The sequence below is a fragment of the Crocuta crocuta genome, unplaced genomic scaffold (assembly GCF_008692635.1).
Source record: "Crocuta crocuta isolate KB4526 unplaced genomic scaffold, BGI_CrCroc_1.0 scaffold382, whole genome shotgun sequence".
NCBI lineage: Eukaryota > Metazoa > Chordata > Mammalia > Carnivora > Hyaenidae > Crocuta > Crocuta crocuta.
The window spans coordinates 2,915,540-2,930,706 of NW_027531873.1; the positions used below are offsets into that span (position 1 = coordinate 2,915,540).

At 32.8% G+C, this 15,167-nt stretch overlaps 1 protein-coding gene across 3 annotated transcripts in view; it reads right to left on the reverse strand.

The window, feature by feature from the left end:
* ELP4 (elongator acetyltransferase complex subunit 4) overlaps positions 1-15,167 on the reverse strand; it is a 241,913-nt gene that overhangs the window by 121,434 nt on the left and 105,312 nt on the right. For all 3 annotated transcript variants that reach the window (XR_013337263.1, XM_077772876.1, XM_077772875.1), the window contains exons 8-9: positions 6,672-6,780; positions 2,821-2,927 (exon numbers count right to left, since the gene is read on the reverse strand). Coding sequence is in view for 2 of the 3 variants with exons in the window: in XM_077772876.1 (XP_077629002.1) it covers positions 2,821-2,927; positions 6,672-6,780 (216 nt within the window). In the remaining variant the exon portion in view is untranslated. The remainder of the gene's footprint in view (positions 1-2,820; positions 2,928-6,671; positions 6,781-15,167) is intronic.

Below are 15,167 nucleotides of genomic sequence, written 5' to 3' on the forward strand. Positions count from 1 at the left end.
AAAGAAATATTCTTTTACTTTCTCCAAATTATTTAAAGAAATTTAAGACTGCTGGCTAAAATTGCTCTACTTGTTAGAGACCCTTGGTGGCCGTTATTAAAAATAAAAAAAATCAGTTTTTATAATGTGCATTCAATAAATCAAACAAAGGGCACTCTACAATAGGGATGAGGGCATTTTCCCGTTTCTTTTGGCCCTTGTTTCCAACCATGCCAACTTTTGAGACCATGTGACTGATAGTAAATTCTAACATGTAAGTAAGCTACCTGTGTAGAATCAGAAAACTTGTTTCTGCTTTACCTGTTAAACCACATTTCCCTTCTGAAAGTAAAACACAGATTCAATGCCTGCTATATTATAGTCTTACATTTTATAGACTAGTTGAGTATTTGTGATGCATATTAAAACCATATCACTTAATAGATAATTTTTCCCTTAATAAAGGAATCCTCTTGTTTCCAATTTCTATAATATATCACCAAAACTTGCTATCTACCTGTTTGAGCATGCATTTTATAAGGTAAAATGCTATATTTGAATCATTTAATCTCATATGAACTACATGATTTTATCCTGTTATAATTATACCTCCATATATATAGGCATCTATTGGGTTTGTTTCATTCTTTAATTCATAATTTTTCTATTCACAAAGTTGAATTTTATGGCATAACTAAATAAATTATTTGGAATGTATTTCACCTACATTTCTATGTATAAAAATACCTTATTGATTAGGCTATAAGTCAAAAAAGTAAAGGATTTGATCAGCTGTATTAAATATTAACATTTTAAAAACCAACCATATACTTGTGTTTTGTTTCAAATATTGCTTCCAAACCATAGGGTGATCAATTCTAATTGTTCTCTTGGTTTAGAATGTTGGGAATAGAAGAGAGGAAATGGAACGGAAACGTATGTGGTTTATAAAAGATCTTACATCAGCTCCAATGATAAAGTGTAGAGTGACTATTAGAACCTAAATTTATCAAAGGGCAGGTCCCACTTGACATTATTAAAGTCTTTTATTTCTATCCTTCATCCCCAAAGTAAGAAACAGTGTGTGTGCATGTATGTGTTGTATATGTATGTGTGTGTGTTTGAGAAAGAGAGAGAGAGGGAGAGAGAGCATGAGTCACACTAGAGTGCTACATTTTTCTCTGGGTACAGTATTTTTTTCACTAGGGAATCTGCTGGCTTAGTTTGTATAATGATAGACATGATACCTTAGACCTGGTGGTCAGAACACTCATCTTGGGAGAAAGGTGTCACATGGAGAAAAAAAAACAAACCAACAACTTACATATTTCACTAAAAATATAATTCAACTTAAAAGAAAATGATGAAGCAAGCTTTCCTTGTGACACTAACTATAACTTTATCCCTCTAAAATTTTTAAGCAAAATGTTGCTTAATGTTGGTTTAAAAGTAAAGGCAAATTTCTCAGTATTCTATCAGAACAACTAAAACGAAGTTTGAACAATTACAGTGTTGGGTTCCATTTCAATGGTTTCTTTTGAGAACTAAAGCAAATTAGCTCAAGAATCAGTATTTCTACACTCTCGTTCTCTTGGCTTTAAGTGGCTTTTGAAGGGAGTATCCCCAGATGAGAAACTTCTAACACTCCTGCAGAGATGACCTGCTTGAAGAACTGGCTGCCTGATTAACTATTAACTGCTCTCAATAGGATTAGATAATTAAGGACATTGATGACCATTAATTAGGAGGAGGGCACATTAATTTGTCACTGGATAGGGCCCTTACAATGATTTATAGGTTAGTGCTACTTGCAAATGTGAAGGGAAAGAGAAAAAGAGAGAGAACCATTAAGTTACCTTATCAAGTGGCCAGCTAAAGAGGGCAGAGGGTCAAAAAAGGGCCAAAGTGGTCACTTAAGGGTGAAGTCCCAAACACCAAAGCAGTGCCAAGCCACATTGACCATCATTTGGTGATGAAGTTAAAAATATGCTAATTTATTGGTGGCAATTCTCTCTTTTTATGGTTTCAAGCAGTTAAGACAAGTGGCCTGCTTAAGAGCTTTTCATTTGAAAAGAGATTAAACAAAATGGTTTGTCAAGGCTGCTCGGCTGTTTTATGTCTTTGTTAAAAAAAATTGCACTGACTATACTGATAACTATCACATCACCCAAAAGCCATCTCTCTCCAAGCATTTATTTCGTTAATAAATATATCAACTCTAATTGCTTAATAGTGCTATGTTCATTTGCTCTTTAGCAAGATTAAGGTGAAATAAATCTTTTGTACTGCTACTTTCTGTCAGTGTTGCTTGCATAAAGGTCATAAAAAAACTTTAAGTTTTGTAGAAAACTTACAGAAAGATGCCGGTGTAAATTAAATTATACTTTGTTTTGTTCTGCATGGAAACAGAAAGGTGATTTCACTAATAGTAAAGAAACATGCTTTTAGAATATAGATAAGGATCCTCTTGTATTAGCCATACACAGTTGTGGGGAGCATTCACATTCCATACACAAATAAGCACAGCTCATTAACATTTAATTAAATATGCTTTGAAAGCCTTGGAAATATGCATGTCATACTTATAAGTTTGGAGTTTACTTTGAACACACATTTAAAACAAAATCATTTTTGCTATACTCTAATGATATGCCACTAAAAGAGAAAAAATAAGATAGTCTAAAAACACTTTCTGTTACACCAAGGAAACATAAAAATATTAGCAGGAAACACCTTCTAAGAATTTCATTAAAGTAAAAAAAAATTACACACACACACACACACACATACACACACTATTTAACATCAAGACCATGAACAAATATAAAAATTCTCTCTTACCTCAATGGTGAATAGCTTCCTTTTTAATTTAAAAGCTAAGTCTTTGACATCAGATACATCATAAATCAAGTTATTAAGCCGAGGAATTTGCCGAATATGAATCAAACCTTGTGAAAAGAAAATTAAAAGAACAAAAATTTAAAAACACTGTCTTAGATGCATAAATTAAAGAGTCTTACAGCAGAATCCTGTAAATTTACACACAAGCATCCTCCCCTTTTAAAACTGGAGCTTACTACCAGGAGCAATGAAGCAAATGGTGTGATTATACTCAAGTAATCAAGCAGAATAAGATAAACAGAAATCCTTGTGCGAGGAAAACTAATTGCACTTTGGTAGAGAAGTACAGATGTAAAGAGGGATCTTAATACTTGTCAAAACTACAGCCGGTTTGTGTGTGATTTTCTCTTGTATTTACAGTAAGCAAATATGGCTATCACCTTGCATGCTGCCCACGGCACCACCGAGTGATCTTTATTTTATTAAATGCACCAGTAAGCAGCCAGCAAAACAAGGCTCATGGGTTACTGATAACCAGTGAAGCACTAGTGAAAAGTATTTCATTTTGTACCTTATTAATGACTTGAGCAAACCATGGAAGAAAACTACATTTCAGAGCACACTCTCTAGGATCAAACATTAACCCCTATGCCATCCCAAGATACTCATTTCTGTGGCATGTTAGCCCTTTATGTAGCTGTTAGAAGCTTTGTAACAGTGCTAGGTAAACCGTGAGTTCTGGCCTCTTGTCAGTAGAAACACTTGCTAATTTTTTCTGACAAGGGCACTGGATGGCTTTTGTGCAGCTTAATGCAGTTTCTGACTAAACTCGGGGTCATTTGCCACAGATGAAGACATGGAAGATTCTTCAGTGCATCTCTCCGCCTGATTCAGCCCATATTTAAAAATCATCATCCTAAAGACATAGATCCTTAAACATGGGGGAAGAAGGCAAATCCAAATCTGAGCAAATTAGACACATCTTACTTAAAGAACTGTTCTCTAGTAGACAGTTTTGTATGTGTCTGAATGCCTAGTAATGTATGTATTTGTTTTAGCTTAAAAGGGTTAAACCTCCAGGTGCTTAACTTTCTAAATGGTCCCTTCAAAAACAATTCACTGAACTATCTGATTTAATTCATTAAACTTAAAAAAATGCTACAAGTGTTATGAAGACAGCTATTAGATACAAATTAAAAAGATCTCAGACAGAGCTACTTCATAAAGTATGTTAGAAATAAGCACACCAGACTTTCACTAGTACATTCTGCATTTTAATTTGCTATGTACTTGTTTAGTTATTAAATTAGAAGGCCTCCCACAATGAATAACTATGGTTTATCAGACTCTTCATATTAACAGAAATGCTACTTCTCAAAACCACTCGTGAATCTGCTGGTAATCATTTATTAATCCAGAGATTTTAACACACACAAAAAAATCATAGGCTTTCACACTCAAAATGTTTTAATCAAATGACTGTCCTCGAATATAAAATACAATTTTACTAAATTTATTGGGTCATAATACTTACAAATGATACTCAGATATAATTTATTAAGGTAATAATTAACTTAGGTTGTCTTAAAGGAGAAGGGATAGTAATAAAAAATGAAAAATAGTTTATCCAGTTATAAGACAAGTAAGTCCTAGGGATGTAATGTACAGCATGGTGGCTATGCTTAACAGCACTATATTGTATATTTGAAAGTAACTAAGAGAGTAGATCTTTTTTTTTTAATGTTTTATTTATTTCTGAGAGAGAAAGAGAGAGCGTGAGCAGGGGAGGGTCAGAGAGGGAGATACAGAATCTGAAGCAGGCTCCAGGCTCTGAGCTAGCTGTCAGCACAGAGGCCGAGGCAGGGCTCGAACCCACGAACCATGAGATCATGACCTGAGCCGAAGTCGGATGCTTAACTGATTGAGCCACCCAGGCGCCCCAAGAGAATAGATCTTAGAAGTTCTCCTCATTACTAGGAAAAAAAAATATTGTAAACTATGTGAGATGATGTATGTTAATTAAACTTAACTGTGGTAATCATTTCACAATACCTACATCTATCAACTAGTACAATGTTGTATGTCAACAGCTCAATAAAAAAAAAATAGTTTAATCTTAATAGTCCTCTTCCTATAATAGTGACAACAGTATATTAAATAATTATATATAGGGTTCATCTGAGCATATAGCATACTTGATGTAAGTTAATCATGAGGCAAATCATTTAGTGTAGCTTTTTGTTCATAGTTTATACTTTCTAGTCTTTAAATAATACTTGATTGTTAGATTTAGGTATTTTATTATATTTTAAAAGATTGTATGCTGATTCTACAAAGCACTGGCAGTTATCATATAAAGTACCTTATATTGTCATATATCATATAAAAGTACCTTTTATTGTCAACTCTAGGAATCACCATAGTCCGCAATCACAATCTTATATAAACTTCCAGTGGCTTCAAGTAAGCTATTCAGTCTTTAAAGGTTTCCATGTAGGTACAGTAGATCCACAATAGTAACAGCAATAATTACTATTTATTCAGCATAAGTAAATAGGTAAAAATATATCATTCACCATACTCTATATTTAATTTAAAGCTAAGATATGCAAAACTATTAAACTTTTCCTATGTCAATGACTCTGTTGAAGAACCTTTATTTTAAAAATATCCAAATTAATCAAATTACCAAAATACTACTAAAAACTTCAAATAAGGGGTGCCTAGGTGGCTCTGTCCACTGAGCATCTGACTCTTGATTTCAGTTCAGGTCATGATCTTATGGTTGTAAGACTGAGCCCCGTGTTGGGATCTGTGCTGGGCTTGGAGCCTGCTTGGGATTTTCTCTCCCTTTCTTCTGCTCTTTCCTAGTTCATGTGCACATATACATACTCTCTCTCTCTTAAAAAAAAAAAAAAAAGAAACTTCAAAGAAATAAGTAAAAGTCTCATTAATTGACTTGTGCTTATACTAGGGTATGGCAATATTATAAACTTTGCTCATAACCCAACAAAATGAGCAAAGTGCAAATATAATCAAAGGTGTTCACTTTCTGAAAATGTGATTAGGGCTTTAAAAATATAAAGTATGGGGTGCCTGGATGACTAACAGTGCAGAGGCTGCTTGGGATTCTCTCCCTGCACCTCTCTGCTCAAGCACTCTCTCTCGTTCTTAAAAATAAACAAACATAAAAACAAGAAAAAAAAAACAGTGAAATATAATACAGTATGAATTTTATTTATCATATAGCTAGGCTTTATAAAGCACAAACCACTATATCGGCTGTTATTATTAGAATTAATATATTTATTTCAAACATGGCTGATTAAGTACAACTGATTTTATGACAAGTATAAGCCATTAGTACAACAGAATTTATATCTGACTGAGCCATGCCTTAGTACTTGGGTTTAATTCCTTTCAAACAGTTATCATAGTCTACAGTCTTTTTTTTTGATGTTGTTTATTTATTTATTTTGAGAGAGACAGAAGGAAAATGCAAGTAGGGGAGAGACACAAAGAGAGAGGGGGACAGAGGATCTGAAGCAGGCTCCATGGTGACAGCAGAGAGCCCGATGTAGGGCTTGAACTCATGAATTGTGAGATCATGACCTGAGACAAAGTCAGCTTAACTGACTGAGTCACACAAGCACCCTCATAGTCTGTAGTCTTAACGTAGTTTGGTGACCAGCTGCCATGAAAGAATGGTCAGGAATGGAAAACATTTAATAGATGTATTATAAAACAAAATTCATGCTACTTGACAGTAGACATTATGACTGGATACAATGCTTTCAGGTACCCTAGAGGCAACCAGGATATTCTCTTCTCATTATAAAGATCATGCTTACCATGATAATCCTTATATAAAGGGTTGGTTTCTCTCTCAGAACCAATAAATGATTCCAGACCAACTACGGTATCTGACAAGTTTGTAACACGAGCAATAATTGCTTTATTCTGTAAAACAAGAAAACAAAACACTCATGTTATGCTTAAAAATATAATATCTATTCAGTGCCATTATGCCATCTCAATGACAAAATTGCAGAGGAGATAAAATATCAGTGTAGAGAAATATGTTAAAAGTTAAAACTGCCACATGCTGAAAACTGTATGAAAATATGCACTTAATAGAAAATTCCAGCCTATGTAGGTATGCTTTTCTATTTGGAAGAGTACAGGAGACATATCTTAGTTTTGATAGAGAACATAAATTATTTTTCTTCTGTCTTAAGGGGCAAGCCTACCTTTATCCTCATACACTATTATATTTAAAATTACTTTGCCCATTGCCCATTGGAAAATCTCATAGACATCAGGATTCAGAGGCAGTAGATATTACAGTATAATGTGTAAGGCAAGGTCCTACTATCGTCTCTGACCACGTCCCAGCCCTGTAACAGCTGAGGTCCTCTGTAGCATTTTAGAAACATGGAAGGGTCTAGCTAAGAGGCTATAGCATGGCTACCTCTGGAGTCTTCTGTTCTCTCCTTCCAGATGCTGCTATTTGGCTCTGGGATAATAATAAAGGCAAAGAAAAGATGGTTGATGACTAGCACTAGACTAGTAGCCTACCTTTTCCTTCCTAATGCAACTGGACATGAACCAAAAATATTGCTAAATAATATACTGTAAAAAAAAGTCACATTTTAAGTAGTAAACATTCTAAAATACCCAGAATTTCATGGCTATAAAAAAATCATCAAAAATATAATCATTAAATACCCTATAGATTCTCTTGAATTGTTTTATTTAACAGAAATTTGGGATTCCTTTTAGCCTCTATCATGGTGGTAGGTTAATACACATTTCATAAGCCTATAACATCTTAGAAAAAAAATTTGTACTGAAGCTCTAGATGATTTGAAAAAATTGCTGTTTGTAAAATTTTATAATTTTGAACTCCCATTTTATACATGGTAATGTCTACTTGTTTAAAAATAATCTTTAGAAAAGGATGGGAAATATAAAACAGTCAAGAAAATTTCAGTCTGATGCTATGTCCCCTGTTAAAGGAAAGTCCAAACACAATGAAATATGTTCACTTTCTGAAAACATGATTGACTACTGAGTTTCCTGGTATTCCTCTGTTTCTTCGGTTCCCTTGTAATGACTGCAGAAGAATGAAAAATAAAAGAAAGCTGGTCAATGTTACTTGACTCTATCAGAAATACATAGTAGCTTCTGTCACTAAACCTTGTGCTGAAATGACTGGTTAACTCACACCTAGCAGAGCATTTGAAACTCCTCTGTAAGTAGAGATGTGTGTTATATAAAGAATGTTTTAGTCTTTGAATCAGTGTTCTTAAAAAGAACCAGTAAAAATAATTATCCTTAATTGGCTTTAATACTCTCAATCACGTGGGTACCAAGTACAGAAAAACAAACATAATTTGAAAATGCCCATTTTTTTCCAAGGCAATTTTTCATTCAATGGTGAGAAAATAATCCAGATTGATTCCTTACTTTCTGTTCTATGCCACAGGGGATGGTCCTACTCCAGGAATAACAGGGGCTTCAGAGGCCATAAACAAGTTCCTCTCAATATTTCTTTAGCCAAAGACTATTATATCAAACTCATCCAGGTTGGGTTTCAGCCAGTTATTCTTCACCCAAACAAAAATGTCTGCCAGACATTCCAACAGCTGGGAGACAGTTCACAATGAGTCAACTTGAAAATGATTCATTGTGCTGAGTACTGAACAATGTTGGGGTGGGGGTGGGGTGTGGCTGGGTTGGTTGTAGAGGGTGAGAACAAGTGGGAGATGAAGAATAACCATGTGGTTCTCCCATTAAGAAGAATCTTAGATAACAACCAGCAGGCTCTTATCATTTCATTTTTAGGATAAACTCAACTGGGAAGAGTACTCCTGTCATGGACCCTCAGATGAACAAGCACTTATAAAGGCTACTGACAATATTTCTTAATCAAAAGGTCAGATTTCCTTTTATCTATAAATACAAGACTAAGCCTTTGTATCTAAATATCTGCACCTAAAATGATAAGAATCAGTTTTTGTTAGAACTCAACTTTTGGAATTTTAGTGATATAAACTAGAGCTTTCTCAATTACTTTAATTATAGAAATCGTAAGGTTTAAGGATGGAATTACTCTTCTGGCTTTCTATAAGCAAGGTCCTGTATATTTAAATGGACAACAAGAGATTTATTTTAAAGAGGGTTTCTTTCTTCAATTTAACCCTAAAATTTACTAATAAGCCACTTAACATCCTGTAGTATTTTTCAACATTATAGGTCTTTTTAAGGTAATTTATGGGAGATAAAAAAAATCAGCTGTCCACTTTGCAGAGGAAAACTAATGAATTCCAAAATAAAAGATGTATACACCCTAGATTTAGAAATCTCAGAAACTCACTTATACACTTCATTTCTTAGGTTTCTAAGTTCTGTACATTTATACTACAGCTATTAACTACAAACTAAATCCTATTATAAAAGCTTTCATGAAGTATTACAGCAAGAAGAAAGTTTTAATCATTACCACAATATAAGTTATATTTAACAGTGACCCTATTGCTTTCTGCACAGCAGTTTTGGAAAATAGTTTATGTAATGTGGCAAACTGGAGGGAGAAAGTTGTACAGATAATGAAAAAAAACATAGAATAAGTAGCACTGGAAACTATAAGAATAACATCTAAATTTCTGACTGAATCTCTATCTTAATTATAAACTCATTCAGTCCTCCAGTTACGAACAAAGCATAAAAGATATTTGGGCATGCAAATGTACATAATTTTTAAAAAGTTAAAATACTATTACAGGTTACTTTTGTAGCTCTGAGATTCACAGGGAGTATGGTATATTCATAGGGAGTATGGTATCAATATGTGAGATATGATCATATTTTAAAACCACTCTTGTCTTTCAAATCATAATGTTAATACTAAGTGGTCTTTTAGATAAAGGTAGGTAAATTTACTTAAAAAGGATCTGAAATTAACAGCTTTAGAAAACCTCAAAAACATAATAATCACAACTCACTTTAGGAAGAATATACTATGGACAGTAAATTGTTATAATATAACTCATGGTGTTCAGAAAACTTTAGCATAATGATCTGAGCAGAGGCCTTGAAACTGGAACTTCCACAATCTCATTTGAAGAGATTCTAAGTGTTTTTATGTTATTAGCCAACATGTGAAACCTCTTTGGTCTGCAGTATATGTAGTTGGAAATGGAGAAGTGAAGGTATTTGTGCGTCAATTACTTAGACATAAATTTGAGTAATTTTTGTGTTAACCTTGAAGTTGCTACATTACAGTTTCTAATAAGGAACATTTGACTAAAGGACATTCAGGACTTACCAGTAGGAGTAAATTAACAGTTATATTCATGCACGGCACAATGACATCACCCAAGTATGTACAATGATACTGTCACCCTTCCTCCTTGCCCATCTGAATGTGAAAATCTAGGATGGCTCAAAAATCCTCCTTATACTAGACAAATCTCCCTTCACTCTTGGGTGAAAGTTGTCAGCTCTGGACAGTAGCCAAGACATGACTAGGAGGGAAGCCAGAAGAGAAGAGAGCCAGTGTCCAGGAGTTTTAAGTTTGCTGGCAGTCTCAAATAGCATTGTATTAAGTTACATAAAAGGTTCTTAAAACTTTCTGTTGCAGTGGAATTTTTTAATTAATTATTTAAATTTAAATCATGTCAGATGGTGTTGCAAATAAAAAAAGGCAAATCAGATTGTCCAGCTGACTACCTTTTTACTCCAATTTTAATTTCACAGAAAATTTCAGTTTTTCCTTTGATTGTTTCTTGCTTGGTTTCATAGGATGTTTCCTGTTTTCTTTTATAGAATGGTAACCTCTTTATTAGGATATGCCAAATCCATTAAATGGATTTTAAATAAAGGAAGATTAATTTAATGCTCCCTTCCAATTCAAAGCTCATTAAGTGAAAACTATGAACTTTAAGAGATAAAAATTCAACTACTGCCGTATAAAGCTCCTTCCATTTTCTAATAAAAATAGTTGAGATACCTAGTTAGAGTAACCAAGTAACAATCAGAATACCTCAAACGCTGAATGTTTTCCTACTTTCTTTGACCTAATTATCTCAACAATGTAAAAGATACAGTTTGTACTAACACAAAATATACTCCCAGGAAAGATTTTTAACAAGAGAATTAAAATGTAATTGACCAATCAATTAATTATTAAGAAGCTTGAAAATAATAAATCAGTTGACATAAAGCATTTATGCAATGCCTCAAAAAAGAAGAATAAGTTCTTGAGCTACTCAAATAAGAGAGACAGCAAAAAGACAATATAGAGGGTAGAGCCCCCATTTGAGTATGGCACACACATCAGATTTGGGATTACAACAGTGCAAAAGAACTATTAAGTTAATACTGAAAAGTTAAAGAAATATTTAAGTTACTTTGATTGAACGTATTATGTGACATAATGTGTGTGTGTGTTGAGGGGGGGAGGGGTAGGAGAATCCCAAGAAAAGCAAGTACACTACTTAACAACTCAAGTTATAACATTTTTCTGAAAAATGATATGCATGGAAACACAACCATACTAGAACTTATGACACTTCTTCGTAATATAATAAAAAAAAACAAATGTGGATAAAAGGATAAATCTATAGATGTTTAATGAGCTGTTTGTTTTTCTATGCTTATCAACTTCTACCTTCTATAGAAATTGAGACCATGAAATAATAAAATTGTTTATACTGTAACTTTTTACAAACCTTCCCCTATCTTCCTCAGAATTGTCAGTTACTTCTGTACATTAAAATTTTATCTATTTAAAATATTTTATAGTGGGAAAAATCATTCTGTTCATAATTTTTTGAGTTTAAGAAAGAATATAATTTTACCAAATATAATTATACTAATACATATTTATAATTGTAATAATGCCTTATTAAAGGCATTAGATTAATTCTTTCCAGATTTAATAGTGAACTTTTATTTAACGTCACACAATGAATTTTAAAATACAGTGGAACTTCGGTAAATTTAAAAAATTTTAACTATAACACTCTTTTGGTAGCAACAATACTGATATGGGAAATCATAAAACAAACATATTTTGGTTCCTTTTGCTAATGCTTTAAAAACATATCCACAAAGGAGCTAATGGTAAATATACTTAACCTGTAGGGCAGAATAAATTGCTAAATTATCACTTTTACTAGGATTAAGCAATGGAGCCACATCTTTTGGTGATTTCCATTTGATTGAATATTTAGTATTCTAAATTTTGGCATGAAATTTTTTTAACAACACATGATGTTATTTTCAGAAATATTATTTACATTTACACTGGCCTCAAATAGTACATGCTTTGCAGAACACTTATTTACATCAGTTTTCTTTTTCAATAGGTTATTCTACAAAACACTAAAAAAACTTACATATTTTGAAAACTTATAAATGAGGTAAACAAAATATTGTAATGAATAGACCAAACTGAACAATAGCATAATATTCAAAATTAATTTTAGGTATTTTTTCTATATGAAAAATAATTTGAAACTATATATCATCTAGTTTCATATTAAAGAAAAAATTCATATAGAAATTCTTATTTGTTGTTTAAAAATGTTTAATGGGTTCCTTCCATATCAAAAATTTGTCGCTTACTACTTTATACTTGAAACCCTTAAGATGTAATTCACAGATGTCCAAAAGATCATTGCTTGCATGGAAAAACAATTGCTAATATCCAAATATCAAACGGAGCATCCAGCTGATGTTTGTGATGCAGTGGTAGGTTAAAGATACTAAAGTTTAAAATCAGCTTAGAATAATCCCATATTGAGTATAAAATTATAGCCTGTCATCAGGAACAGGCTGACAGAGCCAGGTCCAGATGGGAGACTGGCTGGGAAAAAAGCTGAGGCAGGTGGGAAAATGATGGGAACCTGACGGCAGACAGGACTACTCCCTCTGCTGGCAAGGTTCTCATCTGCTTGAATTTTTAACTAATGACAGCTTTTCTTTAATTATTTCAGATAAAACCAATAAATTATGTAAGGTGTTCCTTCTTTAGTTGGCTCTTCTATATTTGCACATTTTCAAATTCATGGTCTCCTATTTTTCACCAGATTAATTTCTCAGAGATATAAGGATCCAATGTTTCACCAGGGGGTCCAATTATTTATCTTGTAATTTAATTGCATCATAAGCATAAGCAAATGTAGCATTGCTTTTTATAATATAGGGCCTTTAAAAATTAAGAATGCCTTTCATTTATATTTGTTGGTGTATGTACCTTCTTGAAGAAAAACATTTCTTGGGTAGAGACTTCACAATCTCTTTCTCAGGTTCTGCATAATGTCCCGTAATGAAATGATATAGAAATGAACCATATAAATCAACTATACAGGGAACAAGGAAACAGCATGTCACAGCAAAACAGCGTAGATGTACAGCGCCAAACCTATCTGATAATCTAATGATCTGAGTTTACAGATATTATGTACTAATATGTAAGAAATTAAGAACTAATGTTTACACAAAAAATTTGTTAAATTTTACAGAAAAATTATTCAATATTTGGTTTTCAATGTAAGTTAATAGCTGCAGCAAAAACATTTAGTAAAAATCTGTTCTAAGATTTTGGCCTACAACCAGAAGCTCCCAGAACAGGAGGGATCAGCTTTTTCACCCACTGTTCTCATCTGAATCCTGGCTTAAAAGCTATTCTAGCTCCCAGCTTTCCAGAAGGCTCCATCCCAGGAATCCCTGCCTGCCATTTGGTTTGCTGATTTTAATCTCTCAGGACTTTCTTACAGTGGCTCTACTATGCTGAACTGGCACTTGCTTCTAGAAGTGAGTTATTATTAAACCTGTAGGTCAATTGTGGCACTCACAACTCTTTGGAAGCTTTCAGCCACAGTGTACAATTTGCTAGTCTAATTAAATATTAATTCTAAGTGTTACATTTTGTGGCTAAGAGCTTTTATTTTCCATCATCAGCCTGGAAGAGAAAGAGGTTACAAGACTAATTTAATCTCTCCCCTTGTCCTCCTCAACATTAAAGATTAACTACATAGGGTGCGCAAACATTATTAAAGAAGTAGAAATTCTTTATATAGTAATAATAATGTAATTAATAGCAAAGGGCTAAAACATAATATTAGGATATAATATATGACCTGGTATTTAAAGAGCTTTAGATTATAATTAGTTACAAGCATATGTCATCTCAGTGTTAAGAAATAAGTATCATCTTATTTTTTAAAGACAGTAATCTTTCTTTAAGGGAAAGTATGTATCAAAGTATATAAATAGGAATAATTCAAAACTTACATTTTCTCACAGGTATTTTTCAGACAGCTTGCAACACCAAAGATTAAAAAGTTAGTAATTTTATTTACAAAATAATTGCAAATTACATATAGCTGTACTTATTTTCTGTATATAAAAGTGATCAAGTCAAAGATAGTTTATAATAAAAATAATTAACATTAAAGATCCTCTCCCCTTTTTTCTTCTACCATGTTCAAGTGGACTGAACACAGAGGTCCCTCTCTGCTTCTCTTCCCAGAACAGTTGTGTCCATGCCTGGACACTGGGCATTATAAAGACTGCAGTCTACAGCCAAAGATTCCATATGCCCAAACAGATGACTCAATCTCCATACTGTGATGAGACGTTTCACTATTTCTATCATTGATATATTTAAAAATTTTGGCTCTAAATAGTGCTTTAACAAACACCATCGCCACAAGTAAGTACAGCATGAATCACCATATGAAGTATAACCTCACAAAGTTATTTTAGAACAACAAAAAGACATTTTTTTAATTAAAATTAACTTTCTTTTTATGGCTTGCTGAATATGCTTTGGTTAGATTAAGTATAACATAAGGGTTCTATGTGGCAATTTTTTCCTTTAAAGATGCACATTTATCTTATTGACCATTTAAAATATACTGCTTTTATTTAATATGCATATTTACATTAAGATAAAATGTTATGTATTTTGCTACTAATGCTCTATCTAGACAGAAACTTATAGGTAATTTGGAGTTTATTTATGTAAAAAGCTTCAAACATGTTTGATCAAGAAAGTAAATTAAATACATATGTATAATGCATATAAGCTAAGATTTGATTTAAAAAGTGAATGATACCAGAAGAGGCAATGTAAAACAGAAGAAAAAATACTAGAGCTATAAGAATTTATAGATTTTTATAAGCAGCCTATGGTAGCAAAGTTGAAACACCTATTTATCTGTTATTTGTTATTACAAAGAATAATAAACTCTGTTTACAGTGCACCAGACTCAAATGAAGTTACTAAATTTTCAAAGACTACAATTTAACACATATGGCATAACATTAAAATA